The sequence below is a fragment of the Alligator mississippiensis genome, chromosome 6 (assembly GCF_030867095.1).
Source record: "Alligator mississippiensis isolate rAllMis1 chromosome 6, rAllMis1, whole genome shotgun sequence".
NCBI classification, from domain to species: Eukaryota; Metazoa; Chordata; order Crocodylia; family Alligatoridae; genus Alligator; species Alligator mississippiensis.
In genome coordinates, this window is record NC_081829.1 from 33267514 (window position 1) to 33285111 (window position 17598).

The 17598-nt window shown below is 40.3% G+C and overlaps 1 protein-coding gene across 11 annotated transcripts in view; it reads left to right on the forward strand.

Annotated features, from left to right (window-relative positions):
- ZMIZ1 (zinc finger MIZ-type containing 1) overlaps window positions 1-17598 on the forward strand; it is a 518414-nt gene that overhangs the window by 278571 nt on the left and 222245 nt on the right. For all 11 annotated transcript variants that reach the window (XM_019497114.2, XM_019497113.2, XM_019497112.2 and 8 more), the window contains one exon: window positions 16947-17057. In XM_019497114.2, the coding sequence (XP_019352659.1) occupies window positions 16998-17057 (60 nt within the window). In that variant the 5' untranslated portion in view covers window positions 16947-16997. The remainder of the gene's footprint in view (window positions 1-16946; window positions 17058-17598) is intronic.

Genomic DNA, 17598 nt, shown 5'->3' on the forward strand with positions numbered 1-17598 from the left:
GAATCAGTTGAATCTTTTCCGAAATGATTCGGAGGCTTCTGATTCAATTCAGAGCTTTGAACTGGTCTCCTGAATTGATTTGGATTTGTAGATTCAGTCGCCCAGTTGGGCCAAACCTCTTCCGAATTGAATCAGCTACCGAACCTTTGCACAGCCCTAGTATCTACTACTCCTCACAGCTTGTTGTCATCTGCAAACTTGCTGAGAGTGCGCTCTGTCCTCTTCCAAGTCATTGATGAAGATATCGAACAAAACTGGCCCGAGGACCGACCCCTGGGGCACAATACTTGATACCAGCTGCCAATTAGACATCGAGCCATTGATTACTACCATCTGAACCCTGTGCTCCAGCCAGTTTTCTGTCTACCTTACAGTCCAATGATTGACCTTACCCATGATAGAGCTCGTCACAGGTCATCCATGTGTATAGGTGGATGCCAGTACAGAGACCTGTGAAAGATGTTGGCTGAAGGTGATTGAATTGACTGTGGCACCTGTTTACTAGCTTATTTGTTGGTTATGTGATGTTGGTATTTAATTATATTTTGTGATGTTAGGTCACACTAAAAATGTGACATTCTAATTATGGCTAATGGAACTAGTTAAATGGGTGGCATCTAATTATGGCTAATGAAACTAGTTAAATTTCTTAAATTGAAGTTACCTCTGGTAGAGTCACAGGTGAAATTAGTTTCTTATTCCTTGATAGAGAGAACAGCCTGTTTCATGAAATTGCCACACATTTTGGTGTAAATGGTTGGCACTCTAGTCATTTCTGCTCTGTGTGGTAATGTTAACTCTGACCTCACAATGTTCATGGCTTCATGAGCAAGTATTCCCAGTCTGATGAAGTGAAAAAACCTGCTCTCATACATTGTTATGCTGAGTGAAATCTTAGAAATACAACCCCTTCTTTCAAAAATGCCTAGGCTAGTCATCACATGTTCAAACAAACTGAAATAGGAATGCATATTGGGAATCTCCCTTGTCCTCTTAGGGTCTGTCTTCCTTATACTTGTGTGTAATTCCTTCTGACATTAATGTCAACTCCAAGTTATTTTTGACAATTTTTTTGTAGCTACCCATTTTCTCTACTCATGGAAGCAATTGACTTGAATATATGCTTAGACCTACAGACTGAGGAACCTTATCAACCATATTCAGCCTAAGATGTAGTTCTAGTATCTAGTCTAGAAAGAATGAATTAGAGCTTAATTTTTTGGCCTAGTACCTGAAAATAAATCCATCAGCTCAGCTAACAATAAACCCAGCTATTGTTAATTTTCAGGGTTCAGGAGATGTGTTAGTTTGGCATTTTATTACAATTTCTAATTTGTATAACTAGTATATACATACACTAAAAGAGTCTATTTGTCATTTTTAAAGAGTCATTCTAAAATAAGTTAGTTTGATACAAAGAAAAGTTAAAAGAGGCAAATGCTTTTGGACATCTGATGTCCACAAAATAGGAAATATTTCAGGTTGTCATTGTAATGAACTGACTATAATGTGAATGCATCACTTCCCTTTAATGCAGTGATTCTCAACCAAGGTACCACTTGCCCCTACCTGGACAGTTCCCCACCCTTACTCCTGAGCCTCTGTGCAAGGAGGTAAGCACTGTAATATATAAATTGGGAAGTGTGCCTTGAGTCCAAAAAGGTTGAGAATCACTGCTTTAATGAATGGAGGCTTATAGAAGATAAAAGCCTTATTGCTACTAACAGCCGGAATAGATTTATTTCATAGAGCCTCTGTTCCTGAGGAAGCTGCTGGTTTTTTATCCACAGTGCTTCATTTGTTTAGTTTAGTAAGCTTCTGTGATGCCTGTATGGAATGTGTATATCATATGGGTTAATTACTTTGTCTTCACTGAAAATATGCTGAAGTTACATGTTTATTTTATGAGATCCCATCTACAGTATAAAATTACCTGTTCTGAGAGATCTACATAGAATCACTCAGTATGGTTAAAGAACAGTTAAATCAGCACTTAGTCAGGATTACACTCTTCTAGAGCACTAATGGTGGTTTTCTATCTTAAGTTCTGCATCAAAGAAGTATGCTCATTCTGAAAATTTAGAAACTTTTTTGAAGGTGCCTAGGAGCAGAAGACTTTTAAAATGGCTTGTCTATATAGGGACCTTGCTCCAACATTTTTCTGAAGTGTTTTGCAGTCTACATGTCTGAAGGCATGCCTGAATTAAAGGAGATAAAGCCATTCAGAAAGGAAAAAGAGGTAGTAACAGGTATATCATACCTGGCAAAAGGCTGGAAATATAGAAGCACAGGATCTTAATATCCATGTAAACCTGAGGGTCTTTTAACTAACGTATATGGGACTTAGAGTTAAACCTAGAAGAACTGAGGTTTTTTATTACCTTTTGTATGCTTTAATTATAGCTGCAGAGTCTTAAGTGTTTCATCCTTAGAATAGTGAGGACCATTTTAGGGGCCACACAAATTTCCAAAGCATTGTCCTGCTAGCATAAATCACCTCTGAATTTATAACAGCTTCCTTTGCAGATGCTGCTCATTATTCATTTTGCCCATTTAACTCTTGGTTTTCTTTCAAACACTGCCTGCAAGGCTGATGGTCAATTATGATAGGATGGAGACAGGAGATATGGATATATGTTCATTCAGAAATGGACTGAGACCAAAGACTTTAAGTTTCAAGGTGTTATCATGAAAATCTCTTCATAAAAATCTGCATAGATCTCAGTTTAGGTACCGTAGAAAGAAAGAGGGAAATGTAATTTGCCTATTGGGTTTCAAAATTGTTGTTCTGGAGAGTTGACATGTCTAATATCTTGTGTTAAGGTTATTTAAAACAACCGTCACCCCCAGTATTTAAACTGTAGTAACCAGAGATAAATGGAAGTTGGAAAGAGGTCACATATCGGGGAAAATAGGAAGCAATGTAGAAAGTGTAATTCAGCTGCCAATGACTACCTGGTTTTGCTGGCTTCAGATTGCTCGGACATCCAATTCCTACCTTCTTCCTTCAGCTATATTTAGCATTTATAGGTTTTACTAGTCTCCCTGGAATTCCTCATGCTTCCATTCTGGAAAGTTTACTTAAATTTAAGTTTACTTAATTTCATTGGAACAGACCAGTATAATGGTAGATATAGAAGTTGTTAGTGTCCATATCCCAGAGCAGCTATTCAGCTCTCTAGAACTTTTGTTAATCTCAGGAACACATTTTTCCCCTCCTTCTCTTCCCGTTCCACCTTCCATCCGTTGTGTGGTTTTCTTAGGGACGCAATCCCTGATGGCTAACCAGAAATTACTGGTCTGGGGAGCAGCTTTTCAGTTCTCGTAGGTTGTAAGAGTAGCAGAATAAATCTTGTGTTTAGGAATCACACAAGGAAATTGTTCACTACTTTAAGCAACTGTATATTTTCTTTATTATACTTAATTTTACTAACCAAAAAGGAGCCCAAATTTCTCCACATCTGCATGTGGGGTAGATTTCTTTAATTCAGCTATTTATGGAGTCCTATGAAATGCAAGAAACCTTATTGTTGGTACGATGTCCTTTAAGCATATAGAACCTTTCGACAAATAATTCCCTATAAATATGATTATACAAGTTCCAAGGCATGCCTAGTTGCATTAGATAAACAAGAAGGTATTCAATGTCAGGATGTAAAGCCTTCTCAGTTCTCATCTGTGGTGGATTTGAGATGATCGTAGCTTGCAGCATTTCTGTTGGCTGGGCCCAAGAGGCTTTGACCTCTCCCTGCTTCAGATTTTGTAAGCTGTCTGGTCCACCTAGGAGCATTACCAGAGCAGTGCAAATGCAAAGTAGCATCTTCACTTTTTGATAGGTAATTGTCAAATGGTTGCAAACATGTGCTGCTTGTATTATCACCCTTTCATCTTTTCATTCCTGCTTCTGAAGTTTTTGTTGTTACTGGTCTCTCTGATGCCTAGAAATATATTTTATCTGATTTGCTTATTGTTACAATACCCAAAATCTATGAATTTGTAGCCAAACCAGACTTGGGGTGAATATGTCCAATCCTGTTTGGGTTTTATTTGTAACTGTTTAGAAAAATAGCCTACATAATGTCAGTGTGGAAATGCCATGTGATGACTGCTTCAAAAGCCAAAGCCCTTTTCTACCAAACGTGTAGCTCCTATCAGTAAGACTTGAGTCAGGTGTCCCAGAAGAGAAAACCAAACAGTGTTGTTGTTAAATGTGCTAAGATTCTGCTCTGTCCTGTGTCTTCTGTTTAGGGTTCTGTACGACTTCTCCATCAAGGCCTCTGATTTATGGGCTACAGAATAGCCAAAGATGGTTAACAAAAAAAAAAAAAAGTTTGTCATTAGTGACCTAATTTCAGACCTGAACATCAGATGAATGTAGGGTGACCTCTTTTTCAAAATGAAAAGGTAGGACACAAGCCCACTCTGCCCGCCCCTCGTGGCACAGCTGGAGCAGAGCTGAGATGAGTTCATGGGGGGCAGGAAGGATGAGGAGCTGCCCACTGCAGGCTTGGGGCTCCCCACCCTGTTGCCCTTCCTCTAGGAGCCCCAAGCCACCAAGGCATCCCCTGCCTACCTGGCAGCAGCAGGAGGCACAATTCCATGCCACTGCCCCCACTGCTGCAAGGTGGCCTGGGAGGACTTTGCCCTGGCAGCTGAGCTGGCATGGGACTCCTGGCAGCAGCAGTACTGAGCCTCTCCACCCTCCAGCACCAGGTCCCACCCATTGGGCTGCAGAGCCCCAGGTGAGGGCAGCAGGGCAGGGAGCCTCAAACCTGTAGCAGGCAGCCCGCATCCTCTCCCACCCCATGCACATATCTAGAGAGTCATGTGCCTGCCCATGCCTCCCTCCCTGGGAATGTGTGCAACAGCAGGGAGTCAGCCCCCCACTGCTCCCTGGACGAGCCTCCCATGCCTCTATCCCACTCCCTGGCCGTCCCTGCGGCTGTGCATTGGAACTTGATATTCCTATTTCGGGACTGTCCCGCCCAATTAGGGATGGGTGGTCACCCTAGGTGAATTGTGCCAGGTTCTTGTTAACATTTTCTTTCTTTTCTTTCCCCCTGTTTAGAGGAGTCTGTGTCTCAAAAGATCAATTCTTCATTGAGCATCTGTTCCAGTCCATAAAACCTCCCAGTTAATTTACTCAAATAGTATGGCTTTCCCCTTGGAATTGGGGAAGGGATGAAGAAGGGGAGCTGGGTCCTTTGCCATTTGAAGCATTTGCAGATTGCTAAGGGAGCAACTTTTGGTGGCAGTGGTGTTGTTGGAGTAATTAGGGACACTAGTTGTAAAATGATTTGAGTCTGATGCTGTAAGCTTTTAGGGATGGCTCATTTGCTTGTAGCTGTCCCAATGAAGATTAGCATTTCTTACCTGCAAGCTACAGTACATTTAATAAACCAGTGGATCAGTGGACTTTGCTGTGGAACTGTCAATGTTTGTTCTGGCTGATCTGTCTGTATATGTGTGTGCAAAGCCTCTGAGAGTTCTACAGCAGGTCTGTCAGCTCTGCCTCCCCAGGAGCACGGTTTTAAGCACTTTTGTCTTTAATTTTGTGTTATTACTTCTTGCTGTTACAAACTACAGTGTCCCTCTTCCTCCTTGTCCTCCCTAAATGCAAAAAGCTGCCAGAGTTTTTGACACTTGGGTTTGGGTGGAAGGCAGGGAAAGCAACCTTATAATATAAACAAGCAGCAGGGCAATTATTTGAAACTGGCAACTGCACAGACACTGTATTTGGCCCAGGGAAACCACTCATTTCAGCCAGCAGGCCAGAGGTGAAGGCCATTGGTGCAAGAGATGGCTTGTGTGCTTGAGCTTTATTGTCGTGGCCAGTGATCAGCTTGTGCAGATTCAAAGGCATGTTATATTTGATTAGAGATGTAATATTGTTCTGTCCATCTGAACCCATTCTTATGTTGGGGGGGCGTGCTCAGCGTAGATCATAGCACAATACTCTGCGTTCCACAGCCAGTCCTACCACCTTTGCTTTTGTAATCAGGCTGCAGATGTGCTTGATGATTGAACAATTTCTGCGCACCACTGCCCCTCCTCCCAGAGGAGTCCAGCAGGCTTGCTTATGCAAGCTGTCATGTTTCTTTCTTTTTTTCCCCCCACAAAAGCCAGTGTGGATTTGCTTTGTGTGTTTGCATGTGTGTGCGCTCATGCACATGCTTGCATATAATAGGATGTGTGCGTGCGTGTGTGTGTGTGTTTTTTTACCCCAATGTAACTGCCAGGACTCTGAGCTCCCACACTTGCTGAAGCTGTTCATGTTGGCAGCATGCATTCACACAAGCACATAAACACTCCTACTTTCTCTCCCTTAGTCAAAGATGATAGAAAGTCTTCTGGGGATTATTGCACATTTGTAGAGCAACAATGGAAAGCAGCACTGCACAAATATCTGTTCTTCCTTGCCCAGCATAACAAACACTGCTTTGTTTTACATCTGGCCCTTTTTAATAGCTTAAAGCCAATAGCAATAGCTCTTTAGCAGCTTATGGTAAATGAAGCTTTAATAAAACTACTTCCTTTTTTGAGTGTTTAATGATTAAAATGGGCTTTTGCCTGATGTATAATGCTCCTTACTTTTTGAAGTACTGTATCTAGCATGGGAAATAGAATAGTTGTCATGGATGGAAATTAAACTTCTTGTAGTTGTATTCTTGAGATGAAAACTGTATTTAAGTGTATAGTTGAAAATTCTTTTATTTAACAAAAGAATTAACTATCAAGCCATTTAATGTAACATAGAGGCATGTATCCTTTTGGTGGTGTGTAAAAATACACACCATTTTATATACTGTATAATTTTTATGTGCGCTCAAAGATATTTCACCATCCTTTTTTGTTAGGGTATACACAAGCTTCTATCATAACTACCTAAAAATACCTATTTATTTGTACTAAGGCAAAACAAGTAATTAATATTACTACTAATACACACACCTATATTCTTCACTAAAGAAAAATCTGAAAATCAATTTAAAATTGTTTTAGTCTCATGAGCATTGCATAGACACAAGCGTGTTATTTTATGGATTGTTTATAAAAATATGTACTGAGACAAGTCATCTTTCCCTAAATATAATTTAGAAATAAAATAAACACAGATATTTGAGATTGCAAATATTCTCATTAGGTCTGTGATCAAGGTGCATGTTTCAAACCTCTAGAAAGCATTTTCTTTCCTGGCGTTTGTTATAAGTGCTTAGTGCACAAAGTATGAGCAGATATTCTGAAGTGTAATTGCCATGCTGTTAAAGCTGGTTTGGAATGTGCTATGCACGAGTGGCCACTGTGTTCCCCACCCTAATCTACCCCCTTTTAGAGGAGCATATTGTTGTAAGAGCAACATATCCTAAATATTAGCTATTGAACTAGTATTTCTTTCCTCCCCTTTTCCTGTTTGTGCTGAATTGTTCCAACAAATGTATATTAAACAGAACAAGCTGTCAGAACCTGTGTGGTATTTAGTCTTGACATTAACGCATTTGATCAAACAGCAGTGTTCGCTCTCTGCGTCTCCAAAGGCAGCCCTTTTTGAGAATAGCTGTCACAGAGTATGACTGCAACTCCTTAGCTCTCTATTTGCAAGCGCTGGAGGTGTGAAAGATGGCAGCGAATGGGGAGATAGTTAATCAATAACCACAAGGTCAGACAGACAGTGTCAGTTTTAGTGCTCCCTGTTAGGAAGCAGCAGCAGAGGATTTGTAGGGGCTTGTAAAGGCTTAAAGAAACACAAGGCTGCTGTGTGAGAAGGGTATGGAGCTCTCTTGTCTTTGGTAGAAAACAGAGACATCTGCTGGTTTGTGCATGTGAAATAGCAGTTATGTCCCATATTTTTATTAATCGGAACAAGACCTGACAACCTCACTTCAATCCCACTCTTGAACAGGAAGATTTTTAAAAATATGTTCAAATCAATTAGCATTGGCTTAATAGTTTGGTAGAAATTAGTACTACAGACCTGCATATGTATCAGCAGTGAATGCGCATATGATTATCACTCTGTATGCATATGAAGTGAAAATAGTACACACTATTTGTAGGTGTGTATTTACAGATACAGTTTTTTGGAACTTAGATGGCAGGTACTGTGAAGCCTTGTATGAAACCCTTCTTTTTTTACATGCTGCCATCTTCATAAGTAATAATTCACCTTAGCCAAGTTTTTATATGGAAACTGAGCTTCCTATATATGGGGGAAGCAGGCAATTGGCTCAGTCTCTTGAGAGGGATGGTACTTTAAGCAAATTAATTGTTTTTTAACCCCCCCTGATGTGTTAATAGTACAATACAAATGTCTCATCTTAATCATCTCTGTGTTAAAACTCCAACACCATATCTTGAGCCACCTCTTTCCTGATGACTTAATTGATTAATTAGGCAATGTAATCCCCTCCCACCCTCTTCATAGCCTGGTTTGTAGCTTGATCAAAGCCACTTATTAACAGTTGTCTGCTCTCTCTTACGACTCTCAGGGTACTGAATACATAACATTTTTTTCTGTTTTACCTGTTTGAATAAATAGAATCAGCAGTACACCATAACTAACTTCTTCCTATGCTTTCATCTCATAAAGGGGAGAGAAGATTTTAAATATATTGTGAAATGTTACTTATGAACTGTTTTTCTTCACCCTGTCTTCTCACCTTCCTCTTAGGAGAAACAAAGAAATAGGCCCCATTGGCATGATTTCTCTCCTCCCTCCCTCCCTCCCTCCCTCCCTCAGTTTTCCCCCCCCTATTTCGTCTGCTTGTTTCCAAGTGGTTCAAAGTTAGGACCTTTTTAATGATGATAACCATATGAATTCCCTAGGTAGTAACTGCCAATATGCATCTTCAGCCTCCCCTCAACCTATAAAATTAAAACCAAGTATCCTGACTCTTTTTGCTCTGAGCTAGCAGTGTCTCTAGGCTCTCATTCTTCTCCCACAGCAGTTATGTTCTCTCCCTAGCACATATTTTGTGATGGACATTCGTTCTGCACTCTGAGAGTCAAAAGGAGCAAAAATCAATAGATAATATGCAGTGAATCAGCAGTATATGCTCGAGCCAAAATCTTTTCCTTTATCCTCTTATTAGTTCTTAGCTGCATTTTAATTTTTAAAACATTAACTTTTAATTCAGGTAATTATTTTTGTTCATGATTATTACTCCATTTATTTTTACCAGTCATCTTTTGAGTCTAAAACTGCCATCTCATGTGTCAGTGACATCCTAATCAACTGTTATTTAATTACTTAATTTATATAATTAGCTAACAAAACGGCATATTATTTATTACCCATCATACATGCTGACACATTCTTTGCTACAAGAAAGTTCTGTAGCTTTCTCAGAACACCATTCTTTCTGGATATTGAAGGATTTCCCATCTATTTGCCAGATTTAATCAAGGTAGGTAATCTCTTTGGTTCCTATGTTGAGTCTGTGTCAACAGTACAACATCAACTCGGCTTTGTTGCTGAGTACTACCTTCACCTCTGGTGTAGAAATCAGGCCTGGAATTCACTGAATAGGTCTGATAATTCTAGTTAGTTACTCCCACTTGCCCATTAATCTGGCCCATGCAATTTCCCACTATTTTTCAGTGCTTCTATTTCTGTTTCAGAAGTATGAAAGCATGGGAGGAGGAGGGAGAGCCATCAAGCACTGAGTTGGAGAGGAGAGAGGACCAACATTTTTATAACCTTTCTAAAAGGTTAGGCCCAAATTTTAGTTGATAATGCAGACCTGCTTCAAGCTGCTTATATTTTAGCGGTCCAATTTGTCCATTGTTTCTTATAGCAGTGGACAAGTTGTTAGCTGCTTTGCACTTGTGTAGTGTAAGGAATATGGACAATATGACAATATGGATTAGTGAAAATTGTGCAGACAAGACCTGTGTATGTTTCCTACCGCTATTTCAGGGTCCCCCAAAACTCGAATCCTTTGACACAGTAGGTGGCATTAAACAAGTCATTCAGTGCTGTGTTGTGTTTACCATCTCAAAAATGGAAAAAATGTTTCCTAATTTATGGGCGTGTTGTCAGGCTTCATATAAGCAAAATAAACAGTAAGTGCCACTTATTACTACTTACTTATGTACCTACCTGATACCTGTTGTTATTCCAGAAGCTAGAAGTATTTCTCACTTGTGTCACAAATGATGCAAAATTGAGGGTTTGAAATAGTTCAATACTTAAAATTTAAGTGGCCCATATAGAAATCTACAATATAAAGTAAAAATGGTCCAAAACAGTCATCACAGTAATCTGTTTTCAGTTTTGAAAATTTTAGAATATTGAAATGTTGCTTAAATATTTGATTATTGAAAGTTTCAAACAGCTAGTCATATATCACAAATATTTTTAATTGAACAGCTCTCTGGAATTTTTTGGTTGAAAGCATAATTTTTGACAAAAAAAATAAAAATTGTAATATTGGAAAATTCAGAGAATTCTACCATAGATTATGGTAGCAGGTTACAAAATCATTATATCTCTCTTATCCACTACTTAATTCCCTTCCCTTGTTACAGGGGTGGCCAACCTGCGGCTCTGGAGCCAGATGTGGCTCTTCAGAAGTTAATATGCATCTCCTTGAATCTTTGCACAGGCAGACAGTGACCAGCTTCCATTTGGTTGGCCACCCCTGCCTTATGTATATAGGAACATACTTCTAATAGTATTTCACCAGAGAGATCAATATATCTCAGCATATAATTTTTTTTTAAAAAGATATTGTTTAATAGGCTAATACATCTATTTGCTATTTTTTTAAATAAAAAAGAAATACCCTTTCCCCTTTGAGGCATCATAAATATGTAAATGAGGTATATTTAATTGCTGCCTGGAGCTATAGTCTCAAATGCTTGAGGGGAAGGAAGGAGGTAGACGAACAATAATGTACTAATGGTAATATTTTTTTAAAAGAGAACACAGCAAGCCTTTACCTTGGAAAAGAATACAGCAGGATAGACTCCCTATGTATTAAGCAAACAAAAGGTGACGGGAAAGGTTTGTTTACATGTATCCTTCTGGATGGAGCGAGCATGCATGGATATTAAATAGTATCATACAAAATACTTAATTTATAAGTTTGCCTGTGTATGAGAGAGAGAGAGGTTTTGGTATTTGTGAAGACACCAACTGAAATTCTCTCTTCCACCCAGCTTATTGATGTCCTTAATCCTTATCAGCAGCACCCCCTGCTAGTCTTAAAGGCTGCTTGTTGTGCTGAATCCTTCTATATTTTGCTAATATTAATATACTTGATACACGCATAAGCCCCACCAAAGTAATTTTCACTTGTGCCTTGAGCTTAACACTTAACTAAACAGGAGGCTAGTCATCTTCTGCCATATTGAGCCTTCTGTTACCTAAACACCTTTATATTTAAAAAACGTCTTAGATGTATACTAGTACACTTCTTTCAGTAAATTTCCCCAGGCAGACAAACCTTTAGTACAGTGATTATCAGTCTTGTTAGACTTGGGTACACACTCAGAGCGCCCAACAGGAAATGCCAGGTTTTAACTTTCACTTATTTCTTGACTACGGAAAAATAACAGAGCAATTTTTCTGTTGCAAGAAACTCAAAAAGACCACAAGAAGTCAGAATATTTGGACCAACTGTATAGGTAGGAGACAAGTTGGACAAATTTTCAAGCATGAACTGCCCTTCTATAGGGCAACCTAAGAGTGGGCAGTTTGTGCCTAAAAGTTTGGCTAACTTCTCGCTCAACTAGAAAGTTGGTCCAATAAAAGATGTCCCAAAAAATCCTGCTAGGTTTTTGGTTGTAGCCGTGTTGGTAGTACCTAGGTCATTATTCAGCATGTTTAAATTCTCTGTGCAATTTCAGGTACATATGGTATTCTTTACTTCCCATCCTAAACAATTAAGTGTTACTAGGGGCAATGAAACAGCTTCCATGTTATTCCCAGACAACAAGAATTTCTGCTATAAACTGGGAGCCCATTAGTTGGAAGCAACTGAATAGAAGAAAGATCTGAATATGCTAATTGATCACTAAATGATTATGAGATGCCACTGTAATATGGGCATGAAAAAGAAAACAGAACCTAGGAACTATCAGTTGATGTATTTCCGGTAGTGATGGGTTGCGTCAATACTGTTGTACAAAGCAGCAATGAGATTTCCTCTGGAATGCTGTATACAACTAGTCACTCATGTTCAAGGAAGATAGATTCAAACTGGAATAATGCCAAAAAGGGCCAATAAGATGATCAGGGGAATGGAGAGCCTGTTTATGAGAGGAAAATAAAAAATAACTTGGTTTGTTTTGTTTTACAGAATGAAAGCTGTGTAGGAATATGGTTACTGTCTATAAACATGTTGTGGGGGTAAATGCCAGGGAGGGTGAATACAGCTATTTGTGCTCAAAGATAATACTGGCATAAAATGGCCATGAGTACATTTAAGTCAGATATTAAAGGAAGGTTTGTAACTAGCAGAGGAATGAGTTCCAGGAAAAATCTTCCAATAGGCATGGTAGGGATTAAAACATAACAAAAATGGACCACTTGAACCACTGATGATGGGGGAATGGATTCACTGACCAAGAAGTGTCTTCTTGGGTGGGTGATTTCTGCATGCACAGCCCTGCTTTTCCAAAAAAAGGTTTTGACAAATCTACAGCTCTTGGATAAAAAATAGTTTTAGACAAGTATAATAGTTCAGGTAGCAGCCATCAATCTCCATTTGCATTTGTGGTTAACTGAAAGCTAGATAATTGGGGCAGCATTATATAGAGTTTCTAAGTCAGTTTGTAAAATTCTTTGCAATCTTTTGGCATAAGAGGTACTACAAGAAGGCAAGTCATTATTATTATCTCTATAGAATCCCCCTGCAGCCTCCCAGCCCAACAATGTACTTCCAGCAGCACCACAGGAGTTCCCTGATGTTATTAGCCGACAGCTTCAGTGCCTGGTACGTCCAGCTTTACACAAGAATCACGTTTTCTGGAAGTATTGAATAAGTCTTTGCATCTTTTGCCAGGAATAGACATTCTTTTCACATTGGCTTCCAATCTGTATGTATGGCTTTATGGCAGTGAAAGTGTTAATTAAATAACACCAAAGAAGGAAATGGTTCTCTCTTCCAAAATCAATTTAAGATACAGCATTTTGTTTATTGACTACATAAGTAAAATTCTTCTGACTCTTTTAGAAGAAAAATGAAGCCTCTGGGTTTCAAATTTCCTTAGTTATAACAAAAAAAAATTAAATGTGTGCATGGGTTTTAATGTGCTTTCTTCCATCTGTCCTGATGATCAATTAAAATGCAGATAATGTATTCTGGCTTTTAAGATGGATCGTTGCTGAAGTGGTGTCATGTCTGGGCTAGCTTATCTCATGATAAATACCTCTGCTGTCCACTGAAAGATTAAACTTCATGGCTACTGAGGTTGTTTTGGGGGGTCTTGTAGACAGATAAGAATGCATTACTTGCTTTTAATAAAATGTATCAGTCTGCATTTTCTAAAAGGTCCTTGGACAGTGTTCGTGTTTGAGAAGGTGGCACTGGCATAGTCTAATGATAATATTTGTTTATGGAAACTGGCTTTACTATTTCACGAGTGTTGTAATTTATTGACAGAAGTGCTTTATTGTACCCTCTTGTGTCTAGAGTGTGGGGATGAGAAGTTTGAGCTTCTGTTATAAGACCTCATTTAGCTGTCTAGCAGAAAAGATTTCTTTCCTTGAGTCTAATCCGGCAGGAGCCATGAGAGAGCATTATCAGTTAGGTACAGAAATCTCAGACGGCTCGGGTGCGTGGGACTCACACGGACCCCATGGTCTGGAATCCATCGTGCTGTGACAGTGATGCATTCAGTGCCTCCATCAAGGGAAAAACCATTCCCTTCCTGGGGGCTGGGCATTGACAGTACAGGCTTTTAGAGGTCCTCTAATTGAAGAGCTTTAGAGTGATGTGAGGTGGGAGTGGTAAAGGGTCAGCTTCTCTAACAAAACAAGCATCTGAAACATTTTTCTCTGTTTTTCATGTGTGTGGGGAGTGAGAAGCAGTTCTATCAGGGACAGCTCTCTGATCAACAAGAGCTGACTGCTAGATGCAATGAGAATGAAAGTTGGATTTACAAGAGAAGATATTGGTGTACATGCTTGAGATCCTGTTGTGCCAGTATGGCGTTAGTACTTGGTACTAGAACCAATAAGCTATGTGAGAATGTGCCTTGCTGAATCTGTCTCCACTCCCCATTCTTATGTATGAGAATGTGTCTTATAGTAATATAATGGTTCCAGTCTTGCAAGGACAGAAGAATCCATCACCGGAGGTTTTGTGATGCAGTGTGTAAATCCTGTGGCTCCAGTTCCACTGCAAATACAAGGAAAGTGAATGAAAGGAAAAATGGAGAAGAGCAGGGTTCCCCACCCTATCCCTAGGAAAAGAGTTCTAGAAACAAAAGACTTTAAATGCAGTGATAAATAGCTGAAATTTGACACAATTCTTCAAAAAATTGCAGTGCATACTAGCTGATAATGTAAAATATGGACAGAAATTGTTGGTTGTAATCCAGGATTCTGTATTTCTGGGCAACTATTCTGCCAATACAGTAAAAAAGGTAAATTAGGCCAAAGGGCTGCATGGTTTAGTTGTTTACCTGTGCTTGCATTGCATTCCTGTGGCCTTAAACGGAAACTTCTTTGGGGCCACGGTGGTTTAAAGGTTTGAATGTAGACCTGACTGGGTATTTGTTCTTGGCTCTGTAATAATTAGGGCCATGAATGACACTCCCAGCTAGAGCTAGGAATTCCCAATGAGATGTACTTGCTAATCTTGTCCCTTCTGTGTCTCTACTTTGGTCTCCAATTTTAATTCTTTACTTATATTTTTACCACCACTGAAAATTAATTCTGTGCTGATGTTAGTGTAGCAAGTGCTTGTCCCAGGGATGTCCATGATGCCCCCCTCATGGCCACTCAGCCCTTTGCAACCTGGCTCCCCTTGGGGCCCTCTCCCCTTTACTTGTCCACCACGCCTTGATGATGTTAGTTTGTTATAAAAGGGAAGCTGCCCAAGGGCTTCCCAAGCCTGGTCTTACTCTTAGGACCACAGATGCTTGTGGTCATTGCCTTAAGGGATAGTTTTGTGCGCTCCATCCTCCCCAGTACCCACTCCCATTCCTTGCAGGTGCTCTGCTAACACTGCACTCTGCCCTCCAGGAGGCCCCAGGTGCTGGAGCTTCCCTTGATGCACCTTAGTCCCCCCTGGGCACCAGACCTTCTTGGTCCCACCAGGCACCGGAACTTCTCCCAGCACCTAGTCCTTCCTGGGCTCATGCTCGCTCTCTCTGTGGGCCTCAGACCTATCTCATCCAAGGCCTGCTCTGACCCCGCAGTCCACCCCACAATGGCTGTCTCCCTCTGGGCCTCAGGTCCACTGTTCTTCTGGCCCCTCTTCCTCTTTCTCACTGGGCCAAATGCCTCCTCCTCCATGCCTCCCCTTCAGCCCCTTCCACAACCACTAGGCATCACCAGTCCTCTCAGGCTATTGCCTCTGTCCCCAGGCTTAGCTGTTCCAAGGCCTGCCTCGTCTATCTCAGGCACTGCTCCGTTTGGTAGCTGGGCTCCGGGCACCCAGGCCCTCTGCTGCCTCTCTCCAAGCTATGGGCTGACTCACTCCTGTTCTCAGGCCTATCTCTTCCAAGACCTGGCCTGTCCGTGGCCTCAGTGCTGCATACCCCCAGCTCAGATGTTAAGTCCGGAGCTCTGCTGCCAGGAACTCCTCTCCTCGTGGCTCATGGGGCTAGATTACCTGACCAGCTCTGGCCCTGGGCTTATATGACTTAAGCCTGGCCCCCTTCTGGTCAAGTAAGTCTCTAATTAGCCCTGCTCACCGTCAGTCCCCCCACACCACCTGTCTTCTAGATACGGTGTGTACCAAGTGGCATCCATAACCACAATTCGGCATGGGTGTGGGTGGCAAGGTAGGAAAGGGTCAGAGGTCCTCAGTTTTTTCTTTACTACATCATCATAATTCCTCCGTGTTGCTTCTCAGCTGATGGTTTTGTACTGCTGCACTGACATGAATTGAATCACATCACATGATGATGACGACACTCATTTTCCAGATGTAAACAGTGAGGTTCATAGAGTTTGTGCAGATTGCACAGCAAGACAGTGGCAGAGCTGGGAATGAAAAATGAGTCCAGGGGTTTCCAAAAGACTGATTTGAGGTGCTGAAGTAGGGACACATAGAAGAGCCCGGAAATTCAGAAGGTGGAGGCTGCTCAGCACTTTGACCTGAATATGAGGCCTCAATCTCATAGCACCGTATCCTAGTACTGGGCTTATTACTAGCATAATTCCTTCCAGAACCAATTTTCAATGATCCAGTCTAATACCAAGGTTATCTTATCTTGTTAATATTAAAGTACTCGGATTCAAAGCATATCTGAACAACATTTTGGAGAAATTCCTCTAAATTGACAATTCATAATCCCAAATCCTTGTTTCCTGGCCATGTAATGTGGTACATGAGTTATGTAATACTTGTAATACTGTGGAGAAGTATTTTCTCCTTTAGGAAAATTAAAAAGAGTAATAAAATTTAGACTTTTGTTTGTATAGCAGTGTGTTCAAGAGTTTACTGGACATTGTAATCAGTTCGCCTGCTTCATTTTAGCACCATTTGGTATAGCAAATCTTTGTTACTGGTTTCACAAAAGTTCCCAATGGAGTTTGCTGTACCTGGTGACATAGCATCATGTGACTTTAATGTCATTGTTCCATGTAAAATACAGATTCTCTGCCTGTGAATACCATGTCTCCTCCCTCTGCTTATATTCCTCCATTCCACAAAAGAAGATTACCTAAACCTCTACTACATGTTATATTAATGCTCTTCTTTACAGTAGAATTGGATGAAGGGTATAGACTTTATTCAGTGATCTTTATTGTTCTTTTTATCTTTCAGATTGAGGGATTTTAATGGCTTTCAGGTAGAAGCCAAGTGGAGACAATCAAAATGAATTCTATGGACAGGCACATACAGCAGACCAATGACCGGCTGCAGTGTATAAAACAGGTAAGATGAACCTGGAGACCATAACTAGCTATAGCTTTAACTGCCACTGCAATTGTAAGTTGTGCTGTTCAGGTCATTTAGTTGCTTTTGTGATGAATGTTTTTGCCTTTTTTTTCTGAGGGTCAGGGAGACATTCCAGTCTGGATGAGTGGACAATGTCTCCTGCTACAGTTGCTCTATAAAACTCAGGACAAAACTTTTGGAACTCATCATCCCTGAGAGTCTTAAGCTTGCATTAATCAGCGTTCTCTTGAGAAGCTAAATCAGTGGCCCCCTTCATACCCCCCCCCAAATAAAACAAACCCAACAACAACAATAAGCAAACTAGGAATGAATTTATATTTTGTAGAGATTATTTTTATCTGCTTGGTCATGTTCTGTCTGTTTTATGGGGGTTTGTGTTTTTCTAGAAGATTTTTTCAAGCAAATAGATTATTTTAAAGTACTGTAGTTGGATACTTTTGGTCTGCAAGTTTGTGTTCGTTTGTTAATCACTGGCATGGTGAGCTGAAAACACCTGCTCTTTGGGATGTATGTTAAA